General features: G+C 43.7%; 1 protein-coding gene across 1 annotated transcript in view; it reads right to left on the bottom strand.

The window, feature by feature from the left end:
* maml2 (mastermind like transcriptional coactivator 2) overlaps nt 1-14,875 on the bottom strand; it is a 34,655-nt gene that overhangs the window by 2,734 nt on the left and 17,046 nt on the right. Inside the window, exon 2 of the mRNA XM_068585803.1 lies at nt 4,975-6,222. Within this exon, the coding sequence (XP_068441904.1) occupies nt 4,975-6,222 (1,248 nt within the window). The remainder of the gene's footprint in view (nt 1-4,974; nt 6,223-14,875) is intronic.

Here is a 14,875-nt window from a genome sequence, read left to right as displayed (position 1 = left end):
ATGCAATAATAGGACTTGACCACTAGAGGGCGGAACTCTACAAGACAGCCTAGATCTGGGTCAAAGATGCTATTCAACCTCCAGAATGTGGTCAAGGCTACTCCCTCTGCAGATGAAAAAGGCAGAGTCGGAGAGAGGCTTTTTTTTTAAGAAGGGGGAGCGCGAGCTCTCCTCAAAGCCTGCTTCTCCCTTGATAATTGTGTCTAAAGAGAGTGGAAAGAATCCCTGAGACAGCAGGAAATGTGTGCCAATGGGGAGTTAAGCGCCAGCACCATGACTACCTCCATTTAATAAGCTCTCCTTTACTGATCACTGTGTTGTGTTTGGCAAGGAAGCATTCCATCCACTAGAAACCCATTTGGCTGCCGACACTATCACATTGATTAAGATGTTGTAGTCGGCAGCACTCAAATGAAATTGAGATGGCTAAACTAGCTTTTTGTTTGAAGTCTTGTCCCGAAGGTATGCTTTTGAAGATAAACTTTACCCTTCACGGTGTTCGAGATGTTATACGTCCTTTTTTATACATATTTTTCTTAGCTTTTTTCCGGCAGCTGTGCACACCATCCAAGCGCTCCAAGTAAAACCTTTATTGTGGACACAAGGACACTCTCACTCTGCTCGAGCTTCAACCCAATGCAAGCGTTTGTCACGAAGGAGGTTAATGTGCACCAAATGAGAGTCAACACACGCTGTGTCGACAATGTCAGTCATTGTGTTGACTTAAAATGTTTCTCAGGGGGAAATGAATTAGAAATCCAACAGTATATTTAGCAGGAGCTATTACTGAGAGGATGCATCTCTACAGGGCGGCGACGTCGTGGTCCCAGAGAGTGAAAGGTAAGTGTGCGTGTGTGTGAGGAGGATCATGAATGGGGCTGAAGTTTGGAGAACTAACGAGACGGGGTTAGAGAATAAGGGAAGTTGAAACTCCTCAGGAGTCACAAGCCATTTCACATGAGCCAATATTCACCTCCTCGGCAAGTTCAACCCATACAGCAAACCGAGCGTGGCGATGCGGTTACACAGGGTCGAAAAAAAGATCAAGAACAGTGTTTTCTCTGGTTACGCTAGAAAGCAGTCCCTGGCTGTGATTCACTGCCTCCAGTTATCGAGACTGTGAGAAATTGTGACCATCACATACATTTTCCCTGCAGAGAGGGCTTATTCCATCTTTGTTGTAAGAAAAACCCAATGAGGGGTGTTTGAGCATGTACAACAGAGTAATCCCCTCCGTCATCCCGATGTGTCATGAAGCTGTTTTCCATGTCCCCTCCTCCCCCCCCTCTCTCATTCTTCACAAGCTTGTTGTTAATGAATACCACATGTGGCTCAGGCCTCAGCAAAGGAGCGGAGTGATTTAGTCTCCCATCCTGCGGCAGTGCAGGCAGCTGACAGTGATCCAGGCGCAGCCTTGCCGTCTCTCACACTGCACTTCCTCCAGCCTGGACTCAGGACGCTGTCCCCGGGGAGCGCCTCGGCATCTGGACTTGGCCGCGGCTCCCTTTCCCAGGAAACAAGTACTCCCTTCACAGCACTGCCAGAGTGACCTGGCAGGCCCAACCCCCGCGGCCCCACTCTGCTCCTTACTGAGGGATGTTGTGCCACAAGATCACCAACCAAAGCAGAGGAGTCCTTTTTTTTTACTGCAAAACCTTTAAGAGGAATATTTCATTTGCAAAATGACCATTTATGTGTCACTTACTCACCCTGAGCCTTGATGAAGGAAAAAGTGTGGGGGGGGGAGATAGTAGTGGGCTGAATAAATAAGACTTGGATTATAGTGAGAGTTTGTAAACGGATGTTTTTACATAGTTTCGCTGTTGTCAAAAGCGACTACTGTGTACTTCAATTCAAGACTTTTCTTCACCTTTTTTTAAAATTCTCCCTTCACTGAGTAGAAAAACTGCTTTCTTCAAGTATTTGAGGGAACCCGGGGTGAGTAGTTAATGGTAAATGGAATCTGTATTAGCTGAAGCTAATCACCAGGATGATGAAACCGCTGCCAAGTGTCTGTCTTCACTCGCTCCAACAGTGCCGTGGATTGGATTGCTAAATGTTGTAAATGTTGATCTGAATATAAATGTTTATGCAGTGAACATACAGACATATATTAGAGTAGTAGAAAGAGATCAAAAGTCAAAAATACAAAAAGGTTAAACTCGTTTTGTAACTCAAAACGGCATTTTGTCCTAATAAAGGTTAATCTGAACTGGATAACTCGACTTGTTTAGGTGCTGACAATTATAGAACTAAATGGCTAAAACTAAAATGAATCTATAAAAAAGGGACTAAATTAGCCAGCCACACACACACACACACACACACACACACACACACACACACACACACACACACACACACACACACACACACACACAGTTAGCAGAAATTCCATACAGATTTTTTTTGAAAATTGGGCAGAAATCAATAAGCATTCTGCAATTTTCCAAAGAGTAATACATTGATTTGAGATATAATAAATAACAAATACCTGTTAACTGTCACTACACAAAGACTTTGTCATTTGTCACCGTTATGAATGCATCTTTAAATTAAATACACAACACAGCTACAACGCTGATGAGACGAGCTCCATTGCGTCCTTGGCGTGACATTGCCAGCCCACCACAGTTACTCAAGTTTCATAATGCATTAGTGTCCTCGACTGTAAGCTGCCAGAGAATGTATTCATCCCTTTTTCTTGTGTGTGACCTCATAGTCAGGGAGTTGCAGAGTGGTGGGTTTGAATTTGGACATGTTTGACTCAGCAAGCGATTATTAAACTGTAAGAATCCTCAAACAAGCACCAAAGCGCACATCCCTAGCTGTTTTAAAAAAGAAAAAAAAGATCCTCAGCTTCACTTAGTGGGAGGAAGCCCACTGCTGGTTGCTAGTGTTACACAGGGGATCAAGGCCCTCTTTCAGGACCTTTATTTCCCTGGCATTACTAATTCAATTCACTGTGGGAAGAGACGCCACTCTTTTCTCCTTTGCGAGTTGTCCCCTCCTCATTAGCCAGACGTTTAACCCCTTCCATGCCGACTGAAAAAGACAAACACTATTATAAGCTGGCCCTTTCTTCTTCACAACTCTTCCGTAATCAAAACCCGAGCATCATGTTTGCATATATTCATTTGTTCAAACAAACTGCACATTAATACAGAGTGTCCTTGGGAAAGCCGTACCCGCTATGAACTTGAGCACAGTCGCATGTCCTCAGCATTTTAAAGACCAAAGGTGGCTGAGCTTTTACTTTCATGAGCTTCAGGGGGGAAAAAAAGTGGTTGCTTTTGAAAAAAAAAAGAATCAAAATCCATTTAAAGCCATTTCATGACGTGACTTCCAGCCTCGTCTCGTTTCTCACAGCTGTAATTTTGTATTGTTGTGTATTTTACTGCTTGGCATGTATGTTTCAAATGTCCTAACTTGATGTTTAAAACCACAAAAATATTTAGTACTTTTACTACAACGACTAACACATTGTTTTAATGGACTGTATGTTTACAGAAAACAGTTAACTTATTAAAATCATTCCCAAATTTGAAAGATGTTGTATACTTCTCCCCTCTAATTCATAGAAAGCTCCTGATAATGCACAGCACGCTGTTCAAAGAGTAAACGTCTCCCTTGTAGAGTTTAGTGTTAAAACTGGTTCTGTTTGAGCCACATGCGATGATGTATTTGTCCTCGTGTTTACTTCCATGAGTAACTCCCTGCCTCTCCCTGCTCCCGCCCTCTCCCAGTCACTCAAGCGTTTCTCTTGATCTGTAGAGGTTATGAGGACTCTCTTGTGTGGCTCACATTATCAGTTCACACAAAGGCAGCTACAGATACTGTTAGAGGAAAAAATGAAAGAGGGGACGGTCTAAATCTCCCCAATCATAACAAATCAGTGATTCAACCTCCGGCACCGGGCTAAGCAGATTACTGTCATTTTCCACCACTTGTCCCTTGTAGCCAACAACCTCCAATTAGCAAATCCCGCTGTGCATATCTGTGCCCTGACGGGGAGCCACCATGACAAGCAGAGAAATTAGAAGTCCTGCATGTTAATCTACCATGCTCTGGCAGTCCGTGTCATCGTCAAAACACTTTCAGGGGAAATACATATTCAAGGGAGTCGCAACAGCAGAGGCACAGTCGAGCCGCGAAAACAATGGAAATAAGTCACAAAAACAGCTTTGCATTGTTGCTGTTGCAGACAGCAGGTTGGCTGAGGAGAGCCAATTGAAAAACAAAAAAACAACAACTGATGAGGAAGACGAGAGCGGGAGCTGGACTGATACTATGCCTTCATTAGAAAATATGATTTACTTTGTCTTATGTCTTTCCCAACACGTTTTACAGTCATCTAACATGCTGAATGAAACAGTCAAAGAAAAGAAAATGACTCCACTAAAACAAGACACATGCCAGATTACAGATAGTCAACCACTATATCTAGATTATGGTTATTGCCTTGAGCTACAATAATGCCTGATCTCACCTTTAATAGATAACATACCTTTCCATGCAACAAAACTGCATTGTCAATTACATTTTCTCGGATTACGTTGTTTTTTTTAATTCATCACGAATGTGTCTCTAATCCTAACCTCTGGAGAGAGGTGCATAGGAGGATCAGTAGTAGTTCTTTTTGATTTCACTTTATCACACGTTTAAAAATACATTCCGCTTGCAAAATAATTAGGAATGCAGCTCAATTGTATTGGAATCTCATTTTGTAGGAGACATGGTTGTACATGAAAGTAGATATAAGTCACTTGCTGACCTTGCTCATACAATTGCGGTGACTTCAGTGTTTACAGTAGAGGCGGTTCCCATGCTCCTTTACAGTTACTTTTTGATAAGATCAAAACTGCTGAGTCATCAAACTAAGCCCAAGGCCATTTTGTTCCCACAACATTAGGAGATACAGGGCGTTCGCCTAAGAGCAATCTTGCGTGAAGTCATGTGACAAGAGTCCCTTACCTGACGCTGCTGTGACAGTTTGAATGGCAGCCCTGCGGGAACCGGCTTGGGTTGCAGACACAGAGCCCCTGGTGCTGAGATCTGTTGGTTCTGGAAGTGGAGAGCAGAATGCGGCTGATTCTGGCCAGTCGATGGAGACTGCTGCTGCTGCTGCTGCTGCTGCTGCTGCTGCTGCTGCTGCTGCTGGGCTGAAGCCTTGTTCACCAAGCCTGCCATGGCGGGCATCGGCTGGCTGGCAGAATGCGGTGCTTTTGGGCTGAAATGCAACGTGGGCTTGGTGCTGAGACCCTTCATGTCCAAATGATGGGAGCCATTGTGGCCATTTGACTTGAAGAGGCAGTTGTTGATTCCTTTACTCTGAGGGCCAATCCTCTGCTGGCTAAGCGCGGCCGAGGTCGAGACCTTGTCTTGGGGAAAGGCACTGCTGGAGGAGTGGGTGCTCATGGCTGGAGCCCAGTTGGTCAATCCTGCGGGTGGCGCTTGGTGGTGGTGATGGAGCAGGGAGCTCGGCTGCTGCTGGTTCGCTGCCATCTGCTTCAGTTGCTCTGCGTGGGATATTTCTGGCCAGCAGGGCAGAGCCCTGGGGTGGCCGGCCTGAGTGTTAGCTTTCTGCGACGTGGTGGTAGAAGAGGTGCCGGTCAACGTGAAAGAAGGTCCCGCGGAGGCGGGTCGAAGCTGCGGCGAGCCGCCGTGAACCTGGCCAAAATCTGGGGAGTGCTCCATCTTTATGGGCCTGTCCATGGGGGAGCACAGGCTGGCAGCCGCTCCCGCCGAGCTCGGCCGACCCAGATCCAAACCGAACGTATCATCCTGCTTCAGCATCTTCTCGAACTCCAAGTCGTTCAGCGTCGGCACAGTCTTCGTAAGCTCGTCAAAAAGATCCTGGAGGTCCGGGTCAATCTGGCCACCACCTTCGTCTTTGAAGTCAAAAATCATCTCTGCATTCGACTGGCCACAAGACTGGACTTCAATGGGCTCTTTTTTCATTTCTTTCAGGGTCATGTTGAATATGTCTGAGCCCACACCATGGGGCATCATATAATTCTTCCTCTGCATGCCCATGGAGGAGGACCCTTGCAGGGAATGAGACTGGGTCAGGTTGTGGTTGCAGGCCCCGTGTCCTAGACCACCGGTATCCACTCGCACCCGCTTAAAGTCGGGTCCAGAAAACCCGCATGAGAGCCCATTCTGCTTCTGTGCGTGTCCTGGCGCATGGCCCTCAATCTTCCTTCGCAAGGATCCTTGAAGCTGCAAAACACAGAAGAATTGAATATTAAAAACACTTAAGAATATACTTGGTACCTTCACCTCAACTTCATTTCATGCACTTATTAATTAATAGGGCGTTTTTTTTTTTTTTAAAGACCTCCATGGTAACAGTCTGAAGAGTAACCCTCAAAAAAAAAGAAATAATTTTCATAACACGACTTTAATTATTTCACTCGATTCAAAAGCCGTCTTGTGAGCCAATTTAAATCCTGGTGATAGTTCTGAAGATCAGTAAATTACATTTTTTTTTTTTACATCCAGCTCAAAGTATCACCATGTCAATTACTTTAATTACACAATTTGCTCCAAGGCCTATAGATGCTGCACACATGACCAGCTTCTGAAATTTACCAAGATTACAATTATTAATAGACAGTGTTTTCTTTTGATTTGACGACAGTGATGACATCGCAAATGCTTTATTCTGACATAAATCAGTCACATCACCAAATGCATACATGTGTACAGTTCTATTCAAACACTTGCAATGCATCAATGAGGATAAATGGTTTGATATAATGTAGTTGCAGCGCAGCGGATGGGGTGAGAAGATAGCAGGAAATCTGATACAGTCGACAGACTGCAGAGAGAAGAATGGGGTCTTTGTTTCCCTCATTTGCATACATTATATTTTCCTTCCATTGTGCTTCCTTAGAGTTTCTCCTTTGTGGCTGAGATTCTGCTTAACATGCTGGTGCAGATATCTGACTTCCTTTTGTCCTCTCCCCATGTCTTTATTTAAGGTAACACACACACACACACACACACACACACACACACACACACACACACACACACACACACACACACACACACACACACACACACACACACACACACACACACACTTTAGCCATGACTCACAACTCCAACCACTCAGTAACATCTCCATAAAACAGAAGCATTAAAAACTAAATGTGCGTCTTTGAGAGCAAATAAAGCAAAACTGAATATTTATATTTTCAGTTGCAGATATCATTGTCATGTCAAACAACACAATGAATTTTTCCCTCCCCTTCACGAGCCTATGAGTCATTAACAATAATTCCCTGAGTGAGGAATAGTCCATCCGTTGGCAGTCTCAGGCTGTTTTATACACATGCAAGTGACGGATTATCTGACCATCTTTTCATGTGGTGCCTGCATGGAAACTAAATGGCTTTGGTTGTTAACCAACCTGAACACGGGAGAGGAGTGCATTGCATATTTCACTGTGGGAACAAATTTGAGTCATCTCCACCTGCTGGCACACATTACATTAAGATGATTCATAGCCTGAGGGTTGCGAGTGAATCTTGCAGTTTCACTACACTTCTCCTGTGTGTCTGTATCGCCTCTGCTAATGCTTCAATTCTTCAGAGATGCATCGTCGCAGTTAAATCAAGGCACAAATACGCCCGTGACTCGCCAAGCCTCCTTTGTTCAAGCTAATCAACGTTTAAAACATATTGGATGGATGATGATGATGACTACTATGTTGGTGCGTGCCGAGAGGGGGACATTGAAATGATCAAGTGTATTCAGGGGATCATGCCAGTGGCTTAGAAAGTAGACACTGCTCTACTTTGGAAAATGTAAATTGCAAACGGATTGATTAAAGTTACCTTAGATTTTTTGGTACTTTAGTGCACAATTCCCACTTTATCGCTACCTATCAGCAGTGAAAAAGAAATGTACTGATGTTTTCCTTGTCTCTGGGGCGCATCCCGGTACTGCACTTGGAAGGAAAAAGAACTAAAGAGTGCTACTTCAGCTTTGGAAGCAAAAACGGCATCTCAAAATGTGATTGCAGAGGATGCTATGAACACAGATCTTCTTTCAGTTTAGATTCGACATTGTTTTGGCTGACTGATATTCAGCTGGAGGAAAGAGGCCGCTTCAGGCTGCAGGAGCTGTGGGGAGGATACGGCCAGCAGGGACCCTCCAGAACTGGAGCTGCCGTGAGCAAACACCAAATTCACCTCAGATGCCAACAAAAAATAAAAAAATTTAAAAAAACGGACTCTTTCAGCTGTAATGAGTGTCAGCATGGCCAGTTTTTGTTGGATTCTGTCACGCACAACGCATCCTGGTACAACTAGGCACAGCTGGCACGGATCCACAGCAGGAGAGAGCAGCTTCATCTGTCAATATAGTGTGCACTGAGGAATACATTTATTTAGTGGACTACATTTATGATCAGCACTGATTGGACAGCCACATAAAAAAAGGTGCCAAATTGTCCTTTTAAAATTTGCTTGAGTCCCATGACAACAACCAGAAGAAACCCCCATCCTGTTCAGTTTAAGATTAAAAAAAAAGAGCGCTCAGGTGCATGTTACCACTTTGTTTCCTTTATTCTCGTAGACAACTTAATGTTGTGACAGTTTCAAAGCTCTTTTTGCTGGCACAGACCCCCTGCCATCTGAAAATGATGCACAAATTCACTTGTCAAACAATAATCAAAAGGTGCAGGTTGTGAAAAGATTCTTATTAATGTAGTCGTTTCTTGCATTAACATGTTCTTGTTTGACATGTTATAACATGGCAGCATCTGCATTTTAACAAACTACAGGTGACAAATTGTTCATTGGTATGCTTTTCCCAACTCAAGGTCTTGAGTTCTGAAATGCTGCAATGAATGAATGAAAACAATCTAGTGCTCTAAAATGCACAACATTTGCTCTTTGTTGTCAAAATAAAAGTACTATGGTCCTGTGAGTGTAATTCAGTCTTTGCTTATAGCACAATATTAGGCTTTTGTGTATAACATTTTTAATGGAAATTGCAATGCAACTATTATTGTGAAGTTACACTCCTCCATAAAAGTAAACCTCAGTAGAAAAGTTCTGAGCAGAGAATAAAGACAGAGAAATCTTGTCAGATGATGTAATGACTGGCCGTATGATGCAAAGTTAATACAGAGACCATTTTAACTTGGAGACGCTCCATAAGTTCATCCACAGTAGGCCTCATTCACAAGCTCCCCTCCTGCCATCTTCACCGACATCCAGACTATTAAACATTGTGTCTCTCTACAGAACGACAGGACATCTGTTTTTCTCCAAATGCAGATGAAAACAGGCGCTCTAGTGTGTGCAGCTCATGCACGCGTTCTCTCGTTCCACAGGGCTCTTTCTGGAGAAGACAGACAGCAGTACTCCTCATGGTTCAAGGCACCGTCTGAGAAAACACATCATGAATAATGGAAAGGAGGGTGGATGCGTTGCAAAAAGCCATTGTGAGACGGCCTGGGTTGCCTCACTACTGCCTCTGTGACATTTAAAAATGGACTCCAGTCAAGAGCAGTTTCTCAGATCAAACTCAAAACTGAAGCTTCTCAAGAAGAGCAGTCGACTTTTGTCAAGGTTGGATCACTGTCGTGGCTGCGTCTTTCAATTGGGTGAAAAAATTAAATATACATTGAAAAAAAAGAATTATATATATATATATATATATATATATATATATATATATATATATATATATATATATATATATATATATATATATATATATATATATATATATATAAAAAAGCTCAAACACACTTTTCCCATTTCCAACAAAAGAAAGGGCCACCCTGTTCACTCGGCACTCAGAAGCAGTGGCCTCCTCGCTGGCCTGAAATCCTCATGACAGATCTCCATGTGATCTGAAAATAGATTTTTTGATTAACATTTAATGAGCTTAGAAGCTCTGAATCACTTTGAAAGTGACTCCTGCTGCACGAGAGGATCAAACATATGTATTATATACTGAGCGTCTTAGAGAGGAAAGAATAACTGCTTCAAATGGATATTTTCTGTGTTTGCAAAATGTAATTCAGCCAGCAGGATTTTATTATTGCAACACTCTGAGGCCAACAACTGAATGTGCTCTGTCGAAGTTAGAACAACTTCTCACAGCTCCAGTAAACAGAAAGAAAACACAACATACAGTGTTTTAAAGATGTTGACCCGGTGGAAGTTTTCGTGGAACCCATCCAAACGACGTGCTGTAATTGAACTCGTCGCGATTTCCCAGAACAGAATTTTAGCGAATCAAAAGTGGATTTCATTTCTCCAGCACTACATTTCCAATGCTGCTTATTGATGCCCTTTGACTGTAGCGGTGAGGAACCTGACCTTGGCCATGTTGGGAGAGGCTATCTATTCCTGGGAGCTGGAGGGCTGGAAGCCTGCGTGTCAAGCTGAGCAGTGTGGTGATGCTGAGCGCTGTGGATGGGGCTCCGGGTGAGCCGTCGCAGGGACGCAACACCAGGCCTCTTGGTACCATCTGTCAGTCCAGTGGCACAGCCCTCAGAGCCACGCATGCTTGAAGGGCATAGGTTTGCGAGTGTTTTTCGAAGGTTTTGTGTTTGAGCACGAAAGCGTGGCTCAACAAAAGATGGAGCTCGCCAGCCTTCAATCTATTCACCAGAGCCCCGAAACATGTTGCAATCCGCTCCTGCGAGATTTAGAAACCTCCCTCTCGCCGTTTGACATGGAAAAAACAGTCCCAAAATAAAAGGAATAAATACGACTATTGTGTTCCTAGGGAGACATAATATTTATGCGGTTCTGCAGGTTGCATACTGTTGCGAGAGGGGATTTCAGCTCACTTATTGCCAGATAAGAAACAAGAGCTCTCAGACCAGTGCCAATGTCATGCAAAATTCAGCTATCTACTTGCAGAAGGCTGAGAAAGTGTGGAGGGCTCGGTTTAATTATAGGGTTTACTAGCTGCCTAAAGCTGCAAGCCATTATATTATATCCAGAGAAATTGAATAAAACATCCTGGATAGCTTGAAAAGTTGAATTATTTAAAACGAAGGTAAGGAAGCTGGCTATGATATAGTATGTACATTCACGAGGCAATTTATAGTTTCAGTCAAATGAGGTCAGGGCGGACTGCTTTTCCCTTTCCTGGAACCGGTTCTTTTTTCCCCCCACCATTCTTGTTAGTTACCAAGTCATGGCTTGTTTTTTATTCAGCACATTTCAGGTAACCGCAAGGTGTGCACAATGTATTTGACACAATGATACAACAAAAAAGTTACAGAATTCACATAAGATGATGCCAGCAGGCGAAACATACTGACACAATAATGACGATCAAGCATTTTAATGTGGAGTTTAAGGCTTTTTTTAGGGCATTAAGCCTCACAAAGATTGAATTTACAAAAATATGTCCATAGCACTATGAATAGAGGGAATGCTAAAACTTTGGGGTTCAGCAACACGCAATTAGAACTGAACTTACAGTATATCTAAACTAGAAGGACACTCAGAGATCGCAGCCCTCATAATCCTGCTGACAAAAAATGTTTTATGACAAACGAGCAAGAAATAATGAAATCTATTGAATCAAAGTTTACACCGGAGCAGACAAGAGCTGCACACTTTGAAAGCTCGGCAGCTACTTTCAGCATTCAATTAAAACTATTTTCAGCATGTTTTGGTGGATCCTATAATGGCTGACAAACAGATAACATTGGAAGGCATGATCTTCTTTGGGTTTTTTAACACGTAGTAAATTCTAAAGGTTTTTTCCCCCAAAGAGAACACTTGAAAACATAATATTCCAAAAACAAAAGAAGCACATGCAATCTGTTTCTATAGGGTATGTGCCATAAGGTTGCACAGGGGTGTGCGTAGAGGTTCATGGTGTGCTTCCCTAATCAGGCTGGCGCGTGTTGGGACGAAGCGGCACACTGCAGAGGTGGGCTACTTTTGGCTCATCAGCACTTTGCATCCCCACACTTCCTGACACAGTTGTATTAGATTGAGGCTGCCCTCCAGAGAACAGGCAGGAGAGAAGGATGAGCAGCAGCGGCAGCAGGAGAGAAAAAGAGAGAGAGAGGAGAAAGAGAGAGTGAGAGTGAGAGTGAGAGAGAGAAAGAGAGAGAGAGCGCTTTGTGGCAGCCTCTGGGAAATGGGAAGAGATGATAAGAGCTTCTTTGAAGAGAAATCATCCATTATGTTTACTGAAGGCCAATTTTTTTTTTTTTTTACAGTTAATGTAGCTCGGCTCCAACATTCCATGGAGAAACTTGCTATTTTAATAAGAGGCAGCTTGAACACAAAACAAATCCTATTGGAGACACTTCCCATTCAAATAGCGCCGCTCCATTATCCAAAGCCAGCATTCCAATCACTTTTTTTGCTTTGGCATATCTATTGTTCAAAATCCAGCAGATTTAATGTGATATCCCCGGGACTAAAGGAGGCTCCTCTGAAAATATGTACGGACCGCAGAAGAAAATATGTGGGGCCCCTAAACAAAAAAAAAAAAAGCGACAAGCAATGTGGTGTCTCTACAGTCACCGGTCACCGCACAGCCATTACAATGATGAGAACTCCGAAGCGAGAGTGAGTGGACGAGGTGTGTGAAGCTGAGTCATTAGTCAAGCTAGTGTTTAACACAAATATTCCATCCAATTAGTCTTGACCTGCTCAGGTATGTTGAATGGCCAATTAATTGCAAATAATACGTATCGAGTATATGCTTGTGTCAGGGGGAGTTCACGAGCTGTGGTCCCTGGCAGTCGGGATTCACAGGATGGCCGTGAAGCAGTGAAGTGATCCTGGGAACAAAATATGGTGTGTGTGTGTGTGTGTGTGCGTGTGTGCATGTGTGTGTGTCTATGTGTGCGGGAGGAGGGCAAGCAGGCAGGCAGGCAGACTCTGCCAAGGCATCACCGCAGCACCGGCGAGGCCACGCCACTGCAGACGTACCACAGGTCACCAACATCGCAGTGACAAGCCGTCACATCACATCACCCCGTGGCCATGTGGCTCACAGAGCTCCTGACACTGCTGTCGCCTCTCATCTACATGTCAATCTTAACCACAGGGACATTTACTGAGGAGAACCGAGGGCTTCCACAGTCAAGAGCAATGCTGAGTGGAAGGGATCCTTTTGATCAATTATTGAATGTGGGAAACTACAGGATGTGTTCAAATTCACTGGCCATTGAGCAAATTGGATTGAACTGCCACATCCTGATCTTTAGTCACAGCATATTTGTTTTCCCCTATTAAAAGACGCTCTTTCCAACTCTGTCAATGGAAGAGAGAAAGGCGATGATGTCCGGCCATTTACAGAGCGCAGAGCTCGTCGCTGATACATCTCATGCCTTCCAACAGCAATATTGGCTAAGCTGCTATTGTAGGGTCTAATTTAGTGGTAACACATGCTTAAACACCCCATGAGCTGGAAACACCCTCCATCAGCTCTTAACTATTCCCATCCACATCTAAAGTGCTGAACGCTTGCACACCAAACATGAAAGAGCACAATGCATCTGCTATGATGACATGTTTCCTAAAAAATTGGTATACTGCCTGTGCCCACTTAGATGTCCGAGGCAAGAGATAAACTATTTTCAGGCTGGGAAACTTGAGGGTGTGGGAAGCTGAACAAATCAGACTATTAAAAGGACGCCTGACGGCAAAGGCTCACGGACACTGCAAGTTTGAAAAAATTAAACAAAATCCTAAAAGTTAACAATCCTAGATGTTCAGAGTAGTTATTCATTACATTAAAGAAAGTAAACCAGGATAAAACCAGCACTGCATCATGGGTCTTAAGACAACCTGGTTAATACATTAGGTTCCAAAGTTATTGTTTTTTGTTTTTCTGTATCACACAACACAATCATGTAAGCACTACAGGAGGTGACACTAATAGGCCACATGAGATAGTAGAAAAAAAACAGCTTTCAGCTTCTCTGAAAACAAGTCCCTTGTTAAAGAGGTCTGAGGCTCTCCGGAAATGTTTATACCCTTAAAAGGCCTTTGCCATACAACCACAAGTACCTTTTTCCCAGCAACCGTCAAACACAAGGCCTGCCTCCGGTCATGCCACAGGAAAAGGCCCGTAAGCAGGGAACAAGTTCCCTTCCTGTTTTCAAAGACGATTCCTATGGCATGCAGAGCCGTTTCCTGCTCGCTAGGCTCATTTCACCATCTCAAACATCTGGCTGCTCTTCGGCATGCAGCTGCAGCGCCGTGAGAGCCAACAGTGCCACTGCTGAGTTGAGCAACACAGTCCTGAGCCATTCCAGTCATAACTGGCCACTGGAAAGAAAACTCATCAACTAGCTTCACTCGTTAATGCGAGGCAGCCAACTCAAGTGTGTATCGTTTTAGGATCTGCAGCAACTATTGATGAGATTATCCTTCTACTGACGGGCTGTTTTATCACTCTGCTCTTTGAATTAAGAATTCCTTTAAGCCGCCTTTCCAGCACAGCGCCTGCAGTTCCAAATCAGGAAACAATATGCGTCAATGTCTGATGTGATTGCAGCAAAGTGCTCTTTAGCGGCATTGCTGTGGCGATTTCCCAGTGAAACAAGGATCCATTTTATATCCCGTGGGAAACCTGGGCTGAGTGGTTAATGCTGTGCTAATGCTGCTTCACTCAGGCAGGTCTTGATAAGCCTCATGCTTTTAGAGGGAGGGAAACACATTTAGTGTTTTCAACCGCTTCAATGGAGAAAGCTTGGAGAAATCCACAAGTTGAAAAGGGGATACTTGTTAAGTTTTGTCATTGCGCTCAGCTTTCACTTAAATTACACACACACACACACACACACACACACACACACACACACACACACACACACACACACACGCTCTGAAAGAATCCTCTGCTAGTTGGGTTTGGA

Source organism: Clinocottus analis, unplaced genomic scaffold (assembly GCF_023055335.1).
Source record: "Clinocottus analis isolate CAN_PGR_092001 unplaced genomic scaffold, fCliAna1.0.p SCAF_2, whole genome shotgun sequence".
Classification (NCBI taxonomy): domain Eukaryota; kingdom Metazoa; phylum Chordata; class Actinopteri; order Perciformes; family Cottidae; genus Clinocottus; species Clinocottus analis.
This window is presented reverse-complemented; position numbering and strand designations above follow the sequence as displayed.